Here is a 19,301-nt window from a genome sequence, read left to right as displayed (position 1 = left end):
GCCACTGCTTCCTATTTGGCTCCTGTCACAGGCGGAGTGCATTTCATATCACTCTCACCTGTGACAGAGCCCGAACTATACAGGAAGCAGCGGCTCTGTCACTGACTGCAGACATCCTAAGTCTCTCGTGACGACCAGGAGATCGCATGGCACTTGCAGCCTAGTGCGTGCCCATCCAATGCAGCCTAAACAGTGCCCATCCAATGCAGCTTCGCCAGTGCATGCCCATCCAATGCAGCCTGATCAGTGCCTATCCAATGCAGCCTCGCCAGTGCATGCCCATCCAATGCAGCCTGATCAGTGCCCATCCAATGCAGCCTCACCAGTGCATGCCCATCCAATGCAGCCTTATCAGTGCTCATCCAATGCAGCCTCACCAGTGCCCATCCAATGCAGCCTCACCAGTGCATGCATATCCAATGCAGCCTCACTAGTGCATGCCCATCCAATGCAGCTTCACCAATGCATGCCCATCCAATGCAGCCTCACCAGTGTGTGCCTATCCAATGCAATCTCACAAGTGCATGCCCATACAATGCAGCCTGATCAGTGCCCATCCAATGCAGCTTCACCAGTGCATGCCCATCCAATGCAGCCTGATCAGTGTCCATCCAATGTAGCCTCACCAGTGCCCATCCAATGCAGCCTCACCAGTGCATGCATATCTAATGCAGCCTCACCAGTGCCCATCCAATGCAGCCTCACCAGTGCATGCCCATCCAATGCAGCCTCACCAGTGCATGCCCATCCAATGCAGTCTGCAATGAAGAGAGAGGAGAGCCGCTGGATTACACAGAGCGGGGATCTCCCGCTTACCAGGCGACCGAAGTCATACGAAGTCCTGCCTCCTGGACCGGTTCCTATGATAGACGTCACCAATGTGCTGTCTATCATAGGAGCCAGTCCAGGAGGCAGGGCTTCGTATGACAGTGGCCCCCTCTCCCCTCCCCTCTGAGGCAGCCTCTGCCTATAGTTAGTTGGAAGCCGATGTGTCCATGTCCCCGACTCAACTTCCTAAAAAAAAATAAAAAATGGTCAGGGGGCAGTGGGCCGCATTGCCTGAGGTTCCTGGCTGCATGCGGCCCAAGGGCCGCAGGTTTGATTTAACTGTTTTAGGGCATAGACAACATGTGTGGAATTACAAGAAATAAATTCCTAAATTTCATATTCTCTACCATTACTAGTTGATCTGAAATTAATAGGATCTCTAATATGGGTATTTACCTGTCTACACGCCTTACATTTCCTACCTGCCCTATCCCAGAACATTTTTTTTTCCTGTGTTTTATTATATTTTTCATATATCAATATATGTTAATTACTATTGAGGGCTTTACAGACTGAATTTTATTTTGCGAGTAGCAGCAGACTGAAGGGGTTGTGTGGCCACGCCCGCTGAAGAAAACGTGTTGACAAAACGCGTTCGGGGTGTGACCACACAACCTTTCTGAGTGACAGCTACTTTTGTATCTTCCCAGGAATCACTGAACTTGAGTTTGTGCAGGGAACGATGAGAAATACTGAACGAGCTGATGACTCGTGTGATGTTTTAAAGCTGTGATTGATTCTACTTTTGTGAGTGTAGTTTTAAAGAGGGATGTTTTTTGGGGGAATAAAATACCTTGCAGTGTCACGCTTTGTGCCCTATTGTTTCATCTCTTTATTTATGAGCTTCAACTCACTGATCGTGGATTATTTAATGATCATTGCAAGGAGTTTTAACCATTTATATCTGGTGAGTCTGTCATCCAAAGGGGTTTACTTCACAAGGTGTAGTGATTAGGACAATATATGTGAGTACCCTGAACACCTACAGACAACACAGTGCCCTCATCACTGTTTATCACCTAGTAGAAGAATTTGGACTTTACGGACTGTTTACTGTTTAAAACGTTAAGCACTGCTAATACTGGATTATCTTTTGTTTTTTTAACATTTGTTATGGTATTCCATGCATTAACTACTCTTTTGGTAAGATAATGCTTCCTAAGATTAGTGTAGCACCCTCCTAGGTAGGTGCTAGAGAGAGAGTATAGTTTTAAATCCTGTCTGCTTACCAGAGGGATTGCCAGTAAATCTATATTGTTCTCTGCCTACCAGAGAGCAGGATCTGTTAGTGAGGTTTGCTAAATGTGCTCAGGTGCAACTGGTCAAATAGGAAGGCATATTGGACAGTGGGAGGAAACCTAACGAATGAGTGCACAGGCGTTTAATATAGCCCTGATAATTTGGCAGAGGAAAGTGCCTCGGTGCATGCTGGGATACTGTATAAAAGCCAGGAGCCCATGTGCTTGGAGAATTTTGTCTGGATAGCAGAGTGCCGGAGGAAGGGGACGGCTGCCTCCTCCTCTGTAGAGGTCCCATGCAGCCTCAGGTAGTCGACCTGAGGGCCTAGAGAGCCAGAGAGGAACTGAACCCGGAGGTCCTATGGAGCTGACTGAGAGGGGAGACACTGGAGGATCTGATTCTGCATACAGTAAGTACATATCTGTGTCAAGGGGCCTGACCTGAGGGGGGCCACCCCATGCAGCTAGAAGAGTCATTGGACGGATGTCAGTAAAGGGCATGCTAGAGAAGATAAAGTAGTTCACCAAGTCTGTTGCTGGAGAGAGAGAGCAAGGAGACTTAACCCTTTCCATACATGTGGCAGTATGGTTTAATCAGTGTGACTGCTTCCACAAGCAACCTGATGGGGCAAAGTGAGAGTTCTCCTTATCCAATGTACATAATTCTAGTTGGAGTATCCCACTATTCCCTTCTCCCATCCAAGTTCCACAATAAATACTAAAAACCAACACCCCTGGACTGTTTATTGAGCAACGAGCTATTGGGTGTAGGGGTGAATGTGTGAACTGTACCCTAAGTGACTGTGTGCTGGTTATCAGAGGAGGCCCAACAAGTCATCATACAGCGCGGGGACAGTGCTACATTAGTTTTGAACTGCTAGTTTGAGGTAATTTCCCCATGTTCTGGATCCTAGCTTCATATTGCAAATACTGCCCTCCTGAACCTCATTCACCCCTTTGACGTATTTAAAAGTTTTTTTTTGTCTCCCCTTTCTCTTCCTTGCTCCAGATTGTACATATTAAGTTCCTGAAGTCTCTAGTGATATGTTTTATTATTTTCACCATTTTTGTTGCCTGTCTCTAGACTTGTTCTACAGTACTGTGCAAAAGTTTTAGGCAGGTGTGAAAAAATGTGAAAAGAAACAAAGGAACCACGCTCTTATATCATAAAATACAAATCACCATGTTGAATAAACAATAGTTAATAGACAAATAAACAAAAAAATAAATAAATAAATTTTCATTTAAATTATAGAAAATACAGTACATAAAAATTGTGAAGTCCATATATGATCCCACCCGTTAATAATGTCCTCAATGAGTATAGGAAAGGTTCCTCTCCAACAGCATACAAATACACTATACACTCACCAGACTTGATTGACCCCTATTACAGGTACAGTTTTTCAAATCATTTATTCAAAAAAGAAGGTTGTATTGCACTTACTTTAAAGCATGTATTGTATAGGAATCGTTAATAACCCCTGAGGATGTCCGACAGACTGATGAAATGGTGTTTTGGGTAGTGTTTGAGATACGTAATTTCCGGTCAGCTGGAACGCAGGTGGAGAGCAAACCGGTGATTCCTATACAGTACATGTTGATCCCTGTCTTCTTTGATGTATGTACAATACAACTTCCTTTTTTAAATAAATGAGGTCTTAGGCTGGTGCGGTTACACGTGGTCTGCGGTTGTGAGGCCGGTTGGATGTACTGCCGAACTCTCTGAAACACCTTTGGAGATGGCTTATGGTAGAGAAATTAACATTTAATTCATGGGCACAGCTCTGGTGGACATTCCTGAGGTCAGCATGCCAATTGCACGCTCCCTCAAACTTGAGACATCTGTGGCATTGTGCTGTGTGATAAAATTGCACATTTTAGAGTGGCCTTTTTTTGTGGCCAGCCTAAGGCACAGCTGTACAATAATCATGCAGTCTAATCAGCATCTTGATGTGTCACTCCTGTGAGGTGGATGGATTATGCATTATAATGGAGAAGTGCTCACTAACACATATTTAGCCAGATTTGTGAACAATATTTGAGAGAAATAGGCCTTTTGTGTACATAGAAAAAGTCTTAGATCTTTGAGTTCAGCTCATGAAAAATGGGGGCAAAAAAAAAAAAGTGTTGCGTTTATAATTTTGTTCAGTGTACATAAGAGTAAAAAAATGAAAGAATTGATGCTGGTTTGAAGCCAAAGGTAGTCACACCAAATATTGATTTGATTAAGATATTTCTTCTATTCACCGACTTTGCATTTTGTAAATTGATAAAAATAAACAATTAAAACATATGTTTTTGAAAGCATTCTTACTTTACAGCATTTCTTCACACCTGCCTAAAACCTTTGCACAGTACTGTACCTTATCAATATATTTTTGTAAGTGAAGTTTCCAGAACTGGACACAATATTCCGAATGAGGTCTAACTAAAGACCTATATATAAAACCAGGACCTCCTTCCGCCTGCTGGTGACTCCTCTGGTGATGCATCCTAGCATTTTTTTGGCTTTTTCCATTGCCTGGCTACACTGTTTGCCCATTTTGCAATCACCTGAAATAAGTACTTAAAAATCTTTTTGCTCTGTAGTGCTGGTCAACACTGTACCCCTAATATTAAAGGAAGGACACATGGCCTGGCTCTTTCTAGAATCAATAAACGATTTCCCTGGACCAAGTAGGTTGATCCAAAAAGTAAGAATCAAGTCAAAAGTGCTGCTGTATTCTTGTCCCATGTTAGTGGTTCAGAAAGTATTAAAGTAGAAGTCCACTCTAACACTAAAATCCCTGCATCTACAGAAATTCCTGATCTAACACTAACCTATCTAGCCCTGTAAAGAAGAAATCAGTATACATACATCCTACGCTAAGCTGTCAGCTGTGGCTTTGCTGTGTAGGCGGGTGCAGAGGACACAACCTAAGCTCCATAGTAAGTCTATGGGTGAGGTCACTTCACTTTCATTTCACAGCCATTGTTGGCCGTGTCCTCTGCAGAGCTTCTGCCACTGGAAACCCGGACCAGAAGGACTTAAAAAAAGGAATGTATACTGATTTCTTCTTTACGGGGCTAGATAGGTTAGTGCAGCCTTTTTCAACCATGGTGCCTTGAGGTTTCTTTAGGGGTGCCTTGGCAAAATGCCTAAAAAATTGCCCAAAAATTGTATACAAGCCAGCGTATGGATGAAGGCTTCCTTTTTAGTTACATTAATCACAGGTTTTCATTGTGCACCATTATAACCTTCTAGCTTCCGGTGTCTTAACAACCAATGGTATCATCCGTTGATATGGAGGACATCATTCGCCTGCACAGCATCCTTGTTTGACCCTCCTGTGCCCCTCTCCATCAGCATGGGAGAGTGATGGAGAAAAACTGAGGGTGAAGAGAAAAATTGGAATACTAGTCAGTACCATTTTGTAAAAGAGCATTTGCTTTGGAAGAATAAATCCCCTCTAATGCCAGGTGTCCTACCTTAACTTTTGGATGTTGCTGCATTATGAAAAACTATTAGAATAGCTTTTACATTTTAGGATGTCCAAAATTTTTAAAGGGTGCCTCGAGATTGTCTATATATTTGTGTGCCTTGACTGAAAAAAGGTTGAAAAACCCTGGGTTAGTGTTAGATCGTGGAAGTCTGTAGCTGCAGGGATTTTATTGTTAGGGTGGACTTACACTTTAAAGCCAATGGATCGCCATGACAGCCTTAAAAATAGCATTTTCAGAAGGAGAAGTTAGTAATGGCAGCTTCCATATTGTCTCAGTGCAGGTTTCCTTGGAAATTGTCAGGGACCCTGTGAATTGTAATTAATTATTCATTTTGACAAACTACTGTCACATCTTTTATTGTTTATGTTCTTTCCATAAAGAAGTGTCCCTGTTCTATAGCTGATGATGGAAAAAAAAAGGTTTCAATTGTTTCTTTGTGACATGCAGTCTTGACGCCGAGTAAATTAGCTTCAGTGTCAACAAAGAACCAAATAAAACACTAAATCAGAATAAGGAAACAAATGGAAGTAATATCTGCCATCAATAAGGACATTGTCTACCAGATGTATTTACCTTACAAGTATGAAAATAGAAGTTTTTCTTATACAGCATTGTGAATGTTAACATAATTCAAGAAGCATTGCACAATCTTTGAAAACCGTCATATTCTGCAAACAATTATGAAGCTCCAGGTTCAACTTTGTGTCATAAATACATGATTAATATTAAGGCAGAAAAATCATGTGATGCCAAATGCAAACAGATAAAAAATATATTCCATAGATTTGTACATGCTCCACAATGAAGCCATTGTAACAGCTGGGAATTAATAACTTCATATATCGCCTATGTATTCATATGGTTTTAGAAAACATATGGATATGGTCAAGTGTATATATGGTTCCTAAAAAAACATGGCCATGCCATGTGTGGTTTATCACATGCTTTGAAATAAGGCAGCAAAGCTTAACTCGTCATATACATTTTAGTTTCCCATAATGCACTGATCAAAAGCATCAGAAGCACATTTTGCAAATGTTCAAAATTGTATTTTTTATTTTATTCCAAAATACACAAAAACATAACTTGATATTGACATTTATAGGTATTAACACCAGATTCATGGAATGTCCGATGGCCTTCTGGGGGATCAGGAAGAAATGTATACAGCCTTTTCCTCATTGGATCAAATTGGATTAAACTTCATAGGGGGTTTTTTTGCCTTCCTTTGTATCAACTGTGGATAGAGGATTCTGTATATGTAGGTTTTCTATTCATTTTTATTTCTATAAGTTGAACTAGATAAACGTGTGTCTTTTTCAGTCTGGCTAACTACTCCAAGTAACTATTTACAGTGTATTTCTGCAGAATTATACTGGATGCAGCCACATGCTCTAATAGTAAAATTATCATTCCAGAGGCAAATCAAAATGTCATTAAAATATTCTTGCGAGCAAGCAAAAAAAAAAATATATATATATATATTAGGGGTAATATTAGAAGCAATAGAGTGAAGTGAATTAAATAAAGTGTAGGAACCTTTCTAGTGTGCATATAAAGTACCTAGAAACAAATGGATCATTGAAGCAAACACTGTACTGCTACACTTGCATTTTATTACAGATTTGTATATACAAAGAAAATTCTAGAATCATAATTTGATCACTTTCCAAATAGCAAAGACACCTTAAAATGGTTACTAATATTTGGAAGCTTCAGTACAGAAGTAATGCATTTATATGAGCTAGTATAACATAAAAAATCACATCAAAAAATCTCTGGAACAAATTATGAAACTTTTGCCCTTTTAAGGTATCTCAACATCTCATACATATATATTAGGAGAAAAAAAGGGGGTCATTGATAGTACCAAATTAAGTCAGATTTTTCATTTTAATTACTGTTTTAATTACTTGTTGATTTTGTTTCTAGTATTCTCGGCCTGCCTGATGTCTGTATCATAAAAAATGGCTACTAGTATGTTGGGGGCTTGCCTCTCTCTAAATATGCCAAAACTCTGTATTTTATACTTTTATGTAAAAAAAGTAATTTTTCTCACATGAAAGGGCTTCCCCTCTTCAACAGTAGCAGAATGGATCTGTCTAGTTAACTCTATCCTCTTGTTAAATCAACTAATTTGAGAGTTCAGCGGTAAACCACTAAAATTTGGGTTCATTTGGAACCATTGGGTTGGTTCTGACCAAACGCTTTTATATAGGACCCTGGTAATACCTAAGATGTACTGTTGATTCTTGGACATACATTTTCTCTGATACTCTATAACAGCCTTTCTCAACCAGAGTTTCTCCAGAGGTTGTTAGAGGTTCTCTGAGCAAAGAGCAATTTCTGTTTCTGAGATAGGTAATCACTGACAACCATGATCTTTTGCTATCTGTAAGAGGGGACTCGTCCCAATGACCACAAATGTAAGGAGAAATCTTCCTATTGATTATCATGCTAATGTTTAGTAAGCTGTAGATATAGTAATACTTTGAATAGATACTTACCTGTGGACCGGTGGTCTAATACATAGAGAATGGTTTGACTTTCCCTCAGTATCTACATACTGTATAGACATTGTGATATTCACAATGATTTTAACGATTGATGATTGATGATTATTAACAATTATATTTAATCAGTAGAGTTTTTGCCATCAATAAAGGCATGGTCTACTAGATTTACAGTATTTACTTTACAAATATGAAAACAGATGTTTTTCTTTTGCAGCATTGTAAATTGTAACATAATTCATGAACTATTGCACAATCTTTGAAAACCATCATACATTTCTAGGTGAACAGCCTCTACTCATTCAGTAATTCAACCCCTTTGAGCTAATAATCAAAATAATCATGAAAGACGTGAAGTTGGAGAAAAGTCAAATCTACTGATCTCTGCACTTGTACCAGGTCAATGGCTTAAAGAGGACTTGTACTGTGGAAGCTGTACCCAAAATAGGCAATCAGAGGTCCTTGTCACCAACATTCCCTATGGTCTCCCCGTAGCTGATCTTTTACCCATTACTGACCTGCCATGCCTTAATCTATAATGTGTCTCTGGAAGCAGCCCCTAGCCAGAAGGTGTTGCATGAAGGTAGCTCATTCGTGTCTATGAGGACACTTTTTCTAATGTGAACACAGACAGATGTCCCTCCTCCGGCAGTATATTATGCCCTTTTTTTTTCTTACCTTGTTCTGATGTTCTCTGATCACTCATGTAACATGCTGCAACCTCTTCCTCTTCAGTTTTCTCCAGACAGTGGCTAATGCTAAATGATGCAGGGAATGACACTGGAATAACTACTCAACACTACTCCTTACATCTCTGTGCTGCTGAGAGTATAAGGCAATGTGGTGAGGGACGCCGCCATAAGGCCCTGCACTCACATTCTGTCCTCAGTTTACTAGAATGAGTGATGTTGTAATTTAACTCAGAAGACTGAGGACATCCTGTGGCCCAGAAAGGGTAATGCAAGAGACAATTCTGGATTTATAGTGAATATTGCAGCCACAAATTTTTTTCTTTACCACCAGGGGAGCTTTTAATAAAAAGATATGCTGTATATTCTGATGTAGGGTTTTATTCTAGATTGTGCAAAACCACTATATCGTTTTTCATCAAAGGCATAAAAACCTATGCTATAGATAGACACATACTTATGCTACTTAAAGCGGAGTTCCAGCCCCAAAATTGACATAGTCGATTTTGGGCCATCCGCTTGCTTCTAGGTCACCTGAAAAGGAAATGGATAATTACGATGTTTTTTTTTTTTTTTTACTTACCTTGTAATTGCAGAAAAATATACTCACCTTTCTTCCACTTCCTCCCTCGGCGGCCGCGGCCCGCGCCGTCACTTTCGCTTTGCAATGATTCCTGGGAGCTCAACATCATCGCTCCCAGGAATCAATGTGCCTGCACCGGCCCAGACGTCAGTTCCGGTGCAGGTGCGTCATACCTTGCTAAACAGCTTCTGGGCATGCCCAGAAGCTGTGCAGGGATGACGCTGCAGCACCGGAAGTGACGGCGGGGCTGGCGCAGTGCATTGTGGGACCGAAGAGGACGAAGAAGAGGATCGCGCTGGCTTCAGTTGCCCACACCTGAGATGGCAGCGCTAGAGAAGAAATTTTCAAGGTAAGTATTTCTTCTAAAAGGTAAGTGCGAACCGGGACAGATCAGAGGCTATCCATTGTGGAATGTACTAGCCCTGACTGTCCCGGGGGGGATTTTCATTGAAATTTTTTTTTGGTGGCCGGAACTCCGCTTTAAATTAGTTTTTTAGATTTCTCAAGGAAGGGAGTATTTTGATTCAATGTTTTTGTAAGATTATTCATACAGAAAGAAGATTATGTATTTTTGTAAAATGTTGCTCAATCAATTGCAAGAGAATATTGAGGCTTCAGTAGGTTACGTCTTCGTGAAAAATATGCTCAACTGTAATCCCCAGTATGTCTTAAAAAGGATAACTGAAATTTAAATGTATGCAATTAAACACTGTTTTACATTGAGAACTGAAACAATAGAAAATAACGGCTACTACAGCAATGGGTTTATTGTAGGTGAGGGTGAGAATATATTAATGTTGAACTGCTCAGGCGAACTTTGCGCTAAATGCAGAAGTTGCAGTTAATGTTTTCTGTGAGTGATCTCATCTATCTACTCAGTGTGTGCTCTAGGAGGAACACAGGAGGAACACAAAAGAAATTACGTCACTAAACCGTGCCTCATCGCAGCACACCATTTTAGCCACCTCTTCAAAAGGGACCAAAATGGTGCAGACAGCCTAGATGATGAGCCACTAGTGGAGTAAAGAAAAAACAGCTTCCCAGAGTCTCCCCTCATGCCATAATCACATAGGAGGTTAGGAAGGAAGAGGTAAAAATGAAGAAGAGGAGGAAAAGGGGAAGAGGAGGTGGTGGTGGTGAAGGGAGTGGAGAAAGATGAGGTGGGAAAGAAGGAAAAGAGGAGTAGAGAAGGTGGTGTGGCAGAGGAGGCAGAAGTGAAGAGGAAGAAGAGGAGTAGAGGAAAGAGGTAGTGGTGGTTGAGTAGGTGGAGGAGAAAAGGCGAAGAAGAAGGAGAGGAGGAGGAGGTGATGGTAGTTGAGGAGGAGGTGCAGGAGGAGGAGGAAGAATCGAAGAAAGAGGTAGAGAGAGAGAGGGTGGTATTGGTTAAGGTGGAATAGTAAGAGGTAAATGAGGAAGGAGAGGAGGAGTAGATGGAGGAGGAAGTGGATAGGAAGGAGAAGAAAGAGGTCACGGCTCTGGTCAAGATTCACTGAACAAACAACAAAAACAGAAAGGGGGCAAACGCCTTGTGCATTTTTTCCAACACTTTTGTAAAGAATATAATAGTAAAAATTATACTCACAAACCAAAATGGCCAGAAATTCTGTCAATTCCACTGCATCCAGCCATAGCCAGTTTCAAAGATTCTGGTGGTGTTAGTGCTGGAGCAATAGAGCTGGCAATGGCACTTTTTTTTTTTTTTACCACAAAATTATAGTATTTTGAGGCTCTGCTTTTGCTGGTCAAGCTACCTTTTTTTTACTGATATTAATGAAATGAAAGTATATTGGGGTGTTTCTGCTGTCTGTAATTACTCAGCCAAAGTACACTGTGACTGATAAGGTCCCGTAAAACTATGCTGGTTACAAAATACAAAATACAATTTGAAGCATCCCTTAAACAAATTATTTGACAGATTTGTGTATTGTCCTTGTTGCCTGCTAAGCCGCATGAACAGGATCCCTTCCTTGCTGTATTTTTTTTTTTTTTAATTTTTGGAAATTGCACCGAATGGCAGTGCCCAGCTTCACGTGGTTTTTTTTTTTTTTACATTAGTTTGCTTATTAGCCCTAAAAAATAAGAATCTACTAACAGGATTGTCATCGTCGTCCCCATTGACTTTACTAGGATTTGCTGCTAGATTCAGGTTTTGTCTGGTTGAAAGAAGACACAAGTCCATCCAGTTCAACCAACAGAAAGGGAAAAATGTATACAATCCTATATACACAATCCTTTACTCACAGTTGATCCAGAGGAAGGCAAAAAAAACCCCCAATAAAACATGATCCAATTTACTCCAGTGGGGGAAAAAATTTCTTCCTGATACCCCAAAAGACAATTGAATATTCCCTGGATCAATTTTACCTATACATATTAGTATCCAGTTATATTATGTGTTCTAGGAAATAATCCAGGCCTTTTTTTAAACAATCTACTGAGCTAGCCAGAACCAGCTCTTGAGGGAGTCTTTTCCACATTTTCACAGCCTTTACTGTAAAAAAGCTTTTCCGTATTTGGAGATTAAAACTATTTTACTCCAGATGTAAAGAGTGCCTCCTTGTCTTCTGTGATGATCTTAAAGTGAATCACTCAACACCAAGTTCACTATTTGGACCACTATTTTGAAATGTAAGTGTTGTTAACTTGCTGCAACAATGACCCCTTTGGTGGGATGGCTAATGTACAACATAACTGAACCAGGACTGGCAGCAGACTTGCAGAATGTTTGCCAAGAAAGTTGATCTGGAGACATGCAATACAGACTGGCAAGTCTAGCAATAGCTTAGCAATAGAGATGGGCTTAATGTTCGAGTCAAAAACCGGGGCACTCGGCGGGAAGTTCGCCCGCCGATGACCACTCCATAATGCATTGCGCGCTTGCAGTGCATTAAGTGCTTGTGATTGGCCAAAGCATACACCTGACCTGTATGCTTTGGCCAATCACAGCACAATGTCCTGTCAGAGCCATGATTGGCCAAAGGCAGGGTGCCTTTAGCCAATCATGGCTCATGGACTAAGTCCACATCCCACACTATATAAGGCTGCTACTTACACCGCAGCCGTGTATAGTGTGTGACAATAGAAATTAGGCAGGTAGTCAGTGGATAGTGTGTTGAGTCAGTTTAGTGCAGTCAGTGTAGTGTACAGGAATACCCCACTTTTAAAATGTATAGATATGTTGTAGTCCTGGGTCCCCTCTCGTTGCTCCCCAAGTTTTGTGTCACTTATGTGTCACTGTGTTGTCACTTATAGTTCGTGAGCAGTGCCATGCCAAACTGACCAATATTTACCATAGACGCCAATGTTAAAGACGGGGAGCAGTGCGATGCCAAGCTGTCCAATATTTGCCATAGATGCCAATGAGCACTGAAAACTGATCTAGGCAGGAAGGGGGGTGAAAGTGCCCTGTATTTAAGTGCTTAAGGGGAACCCTATAACAGGCAATTTGGGTCTGGTATAGATTTTAAGGGGAACTCCACACTAAAAAATAAACGGTGTGGGGTCCCCCTACCCAAAATCCATACCAGGCCCTTTGGGTCTGGTACAGATTTTAAGGGGAACTCAACGCCAAAATTAAAAAAAAAAAAACGGTGTGGGGTCCCCTCCAAAATCCATACCAGACCCTTATCCGAGCATGTAGCCTGGCAGGCCAGGATAGGGGGGGACGAGCGAGCGGCCCCCACCCTCCTGAACCATGCCAGGCCGCTTGCCCTCAACATGGGGAGGGTGCTTTGGGGTGCCATTTTTTTCATGTTTTTTTATTCGTATTGTAGGGAGCCGACAATACATTACAGTCGCGAGCTGTAATTAGTTTGCATGTTCACTAAAACTTTTTCCCTGTTCGGCCCCACTACTTAGCAAGTCATTTTCAAACTTACAGCTCAATTGCTTGCTATCTGGGTCTTTCTTACATGCCTCTTATCAGTTTGGTTGCCCTTCTCTGCACTTTCTACAGTTCAACGATATTCTTTTTGTGAATTGGTGCCCAAAACTGAACTACATAGATGAGGTCTTACTAATGGTTTGTACAGGGGTAAAATTATCTCTCTCTCTGCGGTCCATACCTCGCTTTTTTGCTCACTTTTGAAACCACAGCTTGGCATTGTATGCTATTATTGAGCTTATGGTCTACCAAAACACCCAGATCCTTCTCCACATTGATTCCCCCAGCTGTTCTCTTCCTAGTATGCAAGATGCATGCATATTTATAGCCCCCAATTGCATGACTTTACATTTATCAAGATTAAACCTAATTTGCCATATAGTTGCCCAATTAAAAAGCATTGACGTTGACTTGCAAGTTGGATTCCACTGGATAGCTTGGTGTCACACTGAAATAGTAATTTTGATCCCAGACCCTAAATCATTTATAAATATATTAAAAGGTAAGGGTCCCAAAACTGAAACGTGGGGTACACCACTGATAACCTTAGACCACTCAGAGTAAAAATCATTACCACTACTTTCTGAATTCGGTCTTATAGCCAGTTGTATATCCATTTACAAATTGATTTTTCCAAGCCTGTAGACTTTTTCTTACACATTAGCCATTTGTGGGGAACTGTGTTAAATGATTTTGCAAAATCTAAGTATACTATATCCACAGACACGCCTTTGTCTAAGGTTTTGCTCACATCCTGATAGAAAGAAATCAGGTTTGTTTGACAACATTTGTCAGATTTGTGAATGAAACATTTCAGGAGTATACAAAATATTTGATATACTTGGTATATGTCTCTGGCAGCTCAGAAATGACTCACTATTCTAACAGGGGTTCCTACATTTCCCCCATATACACATTTCTTCATGGAACATGTCAGTGACATTTTGGCACATTTATGAGATGTCATACATGTGTTATATACACTGAATGCATATGGCCAATATGATAAACCTTAACTCTTGGTTATTGCAGTGCAAGAGGGTAGGGAAGCAGACATGTATGAAATGTTGTATGACACCTCATTCATGTCTGTGTGATGGCAAGACTGAAAGTGAAGATCGTACAAGCCGACACTTTATGTATATCTACCACAAAGGTTTTGGATTGTGGCCAATTACCATGCATAGTGCAAAGTTACAAATCTAGGGAATGTTTACAGGCAATATGAACCTTCAAATGCAGGCAAACTCCAAGTAAAGCTTCATAAGTCATGTTGCAATATAAATACCGAATATTAATAGTGATTGATTTAACTGAGATCTCCGTGACAGCTGTAGATCAAAAGGTTAAGCGGCAGTAATACCATGATGACAAACAGTCATGTTAACAAAATCCCTTGGTGGCCTAGACCATGAAAACCACAGTAAGTAGGCTGGTAAGTGATAGTTTAGCTTTCCAAGCGACTCTTGTTGTAACATTGATTTCCATATATTTGAAAATTAGCCTGGTAGCTATAAAAAGGAGACATAATTTCATGGGCACGCTTGCAACCGACCAAAGTGTTTGATCTGCGGAAAGTTAAAGCTGTTTTAACCTGATACCAATCAGACCACATACTACTGTAATAAAGTACTTCTAAGTGGAAAATATGTGAATGAACTACAGTATATAAAGAGGCATACAGTCTATCATGAATTACAGTGCTGTGGTTTAAATTCTTTCAAACCAAGAGATGGTTCCTCACGAATTTTAAGAAAAGATCCTAAAAATGCATAAAAGGAATTCATTTACAGCAAAACTGAGTTGTTGAACAAATTCAGAATATGATTTTTTTCAAAGTTGTACAAAAGATTGCTTTTCCATAATGAAGTTATATAGCTTGATTCAAAACGTAAGCATAGCATTCCTTTGCCTTGAGTTACTGTGTGTCTACTCTTACTTTACATCTATACACAATGTTGAGTGCTTTGAAATGATCCCATGCATAAAAGTTGCATATCCTATCGCCATTATACTGCATGTGCCTAAAGCTTGAAAAATAACAGAATTGTATGTTTGATAGTACGCATCCCACTTTCTTGCAGGATATATAAATGAATGATTTTCTTGTGCCTTTCTTAGCATCTGTTGGTCGTGGGTTTTGGCTAGGATTAAGCACAGAATAGTCCTAATGTAATGATGTAAAACTTGACATCACTATAAACATTTTTTGATTTGAACACGAAAACTTGTCAAGATTTTTAAATTTCCAGGAACACTTGTCTTCTAAAGTTGAGAGCATTAAGTAGTTACTTGAAATTCTGGGCTTGATTTTCTAAAGAAACAGAGGCTGAGGGAGATTGAACAAGGTTTTTGCATAGATACAATTGGTAATAGTATTTGGCTTCAATATAATTTGAAAAGCGTACATTCAATTTGCTTAAGCTGGCCATACACTGCTCAAATTTTGTCTAATTTCTGTTGGTTCAGTCAAAATTCGAGCAGCGAGTGGCCCTTCCTGTACCACTCAGCTATGAGGAAAGACTACAAGCACTGAACCTATTCTCTCTGGAGAAGAGACGATTGAGGGAGGATATGATATCAATGTACAAATACTGTACTGGCGACCCTAGCATAAGGAACAAACTATTCAGAGAAAGGAGATACAATAAGACACGTGGCCACTCACTAAAACTTGAGGAAAGGCGGTTTAACCTTAAAGTGCGTAAGGGGTTCTTCACTGTAAGAGCGGTAAGGATGTGGAATTCTCTTCCACAAGCAGTCGTATCAGCAGGGAGCATTGATAGTTTCAAAAACTATTAGATGGGCACCTTGGAGACCACAACATACAGGGGTATACAATGTATGGTTAACAGCCAACACACACACACATCATAGGTTGAACTGGATGGACTGATGTCTTTTTTCAACCTCACTAACTATGTAACTATGTAACACTCTATTTGACACATTTATGAGATGTCATACATGTGTTATATACACTGAAGGCATATGGCGAATATGATAATCCTTGACTCTTGGCTATTGCAGTGCAAGAGGGTAGGGAAGCAGACATGTATGAAATGTTTTATGACACCTCATTCATGTCTGTGTGATGGCGAGACTGAAAGTGAAGATTGTGCAAGCCGACACTTTATGTATATCTACCACAGAGGTTTTGGATTGTGGCCATTTACCATGCATAGTGTAAAGTTACAAAGCTAAGGAATGTTTACAGGCAATGTAAACCTTTAAATGCAGGCAAACTCCAAGTAAAGCTTAATAAATCATGTTGCAATATAAATACTGAATATTGATAGTTATTGATTAAACTGAGATCTCTGTGGCCCTCCCTGCACCACTCCATTTGACCAAAGTTGACTGTTCAATCCACTTTTGTTAGGGAAGCCTGCTGGAAATGTGTCTGATGAACAGCACCTGTATGCAATTAGATGCAGGCACTATCCGAGTATCCTGACAGCCGCTGGTGCTGGCTGTCAGAATACAATATCCCAGCAGGCGGGATTCATCCATCAGTACTGTCAGCCTGGATGGAGGAATCTGTTAGATTTCTGTGTTCAGCCCACAAGCCGAATTAAATAAATGTATATATGTATGGCAAGTTTTAGTTAGCAGCCTCCACTCTAGTAAATCAACATCGCTGTCTTGGACAGCTGCAAAGCATTGCAATCCCTTTATGACATTTTTACTAGATATAGTTATTAGATATTTCGGGAGCCCATCCATAGCTTAATTCGGGCCTGATTGGGTCATAAAGCTTTTCCTTATGGGGTAGTATTGCATTCTTATGACAGTCAGAAGTGTTTGCTATCACACAGAGATCACGCAAAGCAAACAGGGTGCTAAGTGTTGATTGTGTGTGCATTGATGGTTGTACAGAAGATGGTATCCTTTCAAGTTTGAGGACAGGAAAATGTCAAGTTCAGTAAGATAACTGTCCATTTATGCTAATTCTTATTTTACATTTCACAGCAATTTATCCTTCACCAAAATCACTGCACATTGGCAACAGGAAGCAAAAAAAAATTCTATATTGATTCTTTCAACTCTATAACATTAATTTGACTTCAAAGAATGGATTAAGTGTATGAGTTTTAACAAAGTCCCCCTTAAAAGTCAGTATTAAATTAATAGGCAGCAGCATTTGAATGTTTCAAGTATTGTGATGACATATCTACACATCTCCAAAAAATGTGACTGACCTTGCGAACTATACATTAATAAGCTTACAAATATTATCCCAAAGGCTTATGGACATGTCCAGTGCCAACGCAAGCTTCTGGTCAATGTCCTGATGGTGATCATTGCGGCTGGGCTTGTTAGGGTAAGTATATGTGAACTGAATGGGGATTGTAGCATCAGTGCCTCTAGGTACCACATTCATTTTAAAGTAATGCAGCGCAAAGCAAAAGCTGAGCACTTGTCTGTGCCAGGCTTTTACACCAAGTGGCAGGGAGAACCCTGAGTATGCCAGCCAATATATGGGAATAAGATCTTTAAGAAAGCAGCTATGTAACTCCAGTAAAAAAAAAGAATACGTATTACATTTTTTTTTTTTAAAACTTCATGCCTATTATAAATCACATAGTATGGAAATAGCGCTATAGCCTTCAGCTCAGCATAGCTTCCAACAATTTAAAAGACCTCATGGGAACCCCGCAGTTGAATTTGTATAACTTTGCGTACATTCAGGTCAACCTGATGCTGGAAGACTGACGTGCATTACATTTTTTTCTCTGCAGTTTAAATACTCCACAATAATTTAAGAAACCAAGATAAGCTGGATAGTAAGAATTAAATGCAACATTACAAAAAAGTTTGTTTTGTAAAAAAAAACATTAATCATTAGAGTTCACAATGGATAAAAAGAAAAAAAAAAAAAGATCCAAAAACCCAAGATGCCTGTAGTGAATCATATGCAGCTGGTCATTATGTATTTTAAAGTTTGGGTCTAAATCTTTTAGAGACTATTGAAGAATTTAAGGGGAAAAAAGACCTATGCAGATCAGACTTTCACAGTGCACAGTACAGAACAGTATACCAGTGTTCATCCTACTGACACAGTATTAGTTGTACTCCGAGCAGTCTCACCTCTCCAGGCAGGTGTGGGGCAGGGCGGCTAATCCTTTACACATTGTTGCTGTTGATGTGTGTTGCTGGTCCTTGACAAGTGACTGGTGCAATCTTTTCCTTTCTCCTTGACAGAAGGCTTTGTCTTTCTGAAGACAGTTGTCTCTGGTTGTCTTAGATAAGCACTGTGCCGCAGTCTGTCTCTGGCTGTCTGATAAAGCTTTCTAGAGTTTTGACAGCACCACTCTCTCTGGTTTTCTCACTCTGAGGTCTCAGTCTCTTAGTAGCAGAAGTATATAGAGGTTTAACCCTGGAAGTGAGCCAGCCCCTCATCCAATGACATCCTCCTGAACAGCGCAAGCTGGAGAGAGCAGTAAGTTCTGTGCTTTCCCCACAGTTAGAAAGGATGCAGATCCTGGATATTAACCCATTGTGCTGGCTTCCCTGGATAAAAGGCTTCTCTTATGTCATCAAGGGACTAACTTACCATAAACTCTACTAGTGGATACCGAAATCTGCAAATTTTTGTTCGCCAGCTAATACCTTTGGGACGTACTAAAACTTTCCCCTTTTAGCTATAGACCGAACGCTAATATTTTGCAAGACGGCTATATATCACATTATTACAATTATATTGCTGTTTTTCTTAAAATATTCAAATTATTGTGCTTTTCTCTCTCTTTTTTTTTTTTTGAAAACTAGGCAAGATAACATTCATAAGGAATTAAAAAAGTACTTTTGTAAGAAAAAAAAAAAAACACTACATTTATATTCCTGCTTTTTCTCCTTTTTTTATTTTTATTTTTGGAAACTGGGCAAGATTACATTTGTACGTAAGTGAAACATTACATTTGTATAAAAAATAAAAAACCTGCTACATTTATATTCCTTAAGGGTCGGTTCACACTTCTGCGAGTGCGCCGATCGCATGTAATTCGGAGCGCACTGCTCCTTCATTATATGCGATCAGAGGTGCGGATGCAAATTCAGCCATACACTTTGTATGGCTGA

General features: G+C 40.1%; 1 protein-coding gene across 1 annotated transcript in view; it reads right to left on the bottom strand.

Annotated features, from left to right (window-relative positions):
* RGS5 (regulator of G protein signaling 5) overlaps positions 1-18,578 on the bottom strand; it is a 183,957-nt gene extending 165,379 nt beyond the window's left edge. Inside the window, exon 1 of the mRNA XM_082264855.1 lies at positions 18,312-18,578. Within this exon, the coding sequence (XP_082120981.1) occupies positions 18,312-18,355 (44 nt within the window). The 5' untranslated portion in view covers positions 18,356-18,578. The remainder of the gene's footprint in view (positions 1-18,311) is intronic.
* Between the last annotated feature and the right edge of the window lie 723 nt (positions 18,579-19,301).

Source organism: Pelophylax lessonae (assembly GCF_965119305.1).
Source record: "Pelophylax lessonae genome assembly, chromosome: 8".
In the NCBI taxonomy this organism is placed as follows: domain Eukaryota; kingdom Metazoa; phylum Chordata; class Amphibia; order Anura; family Ranidae; genus Pelophylax; species Pelophylax lessonae.
The sequence above is the reverse complement of the archived record's forward strand: the minus strand, read 5'-3'. Positions and strand labels throughout refer to the sequence as shown.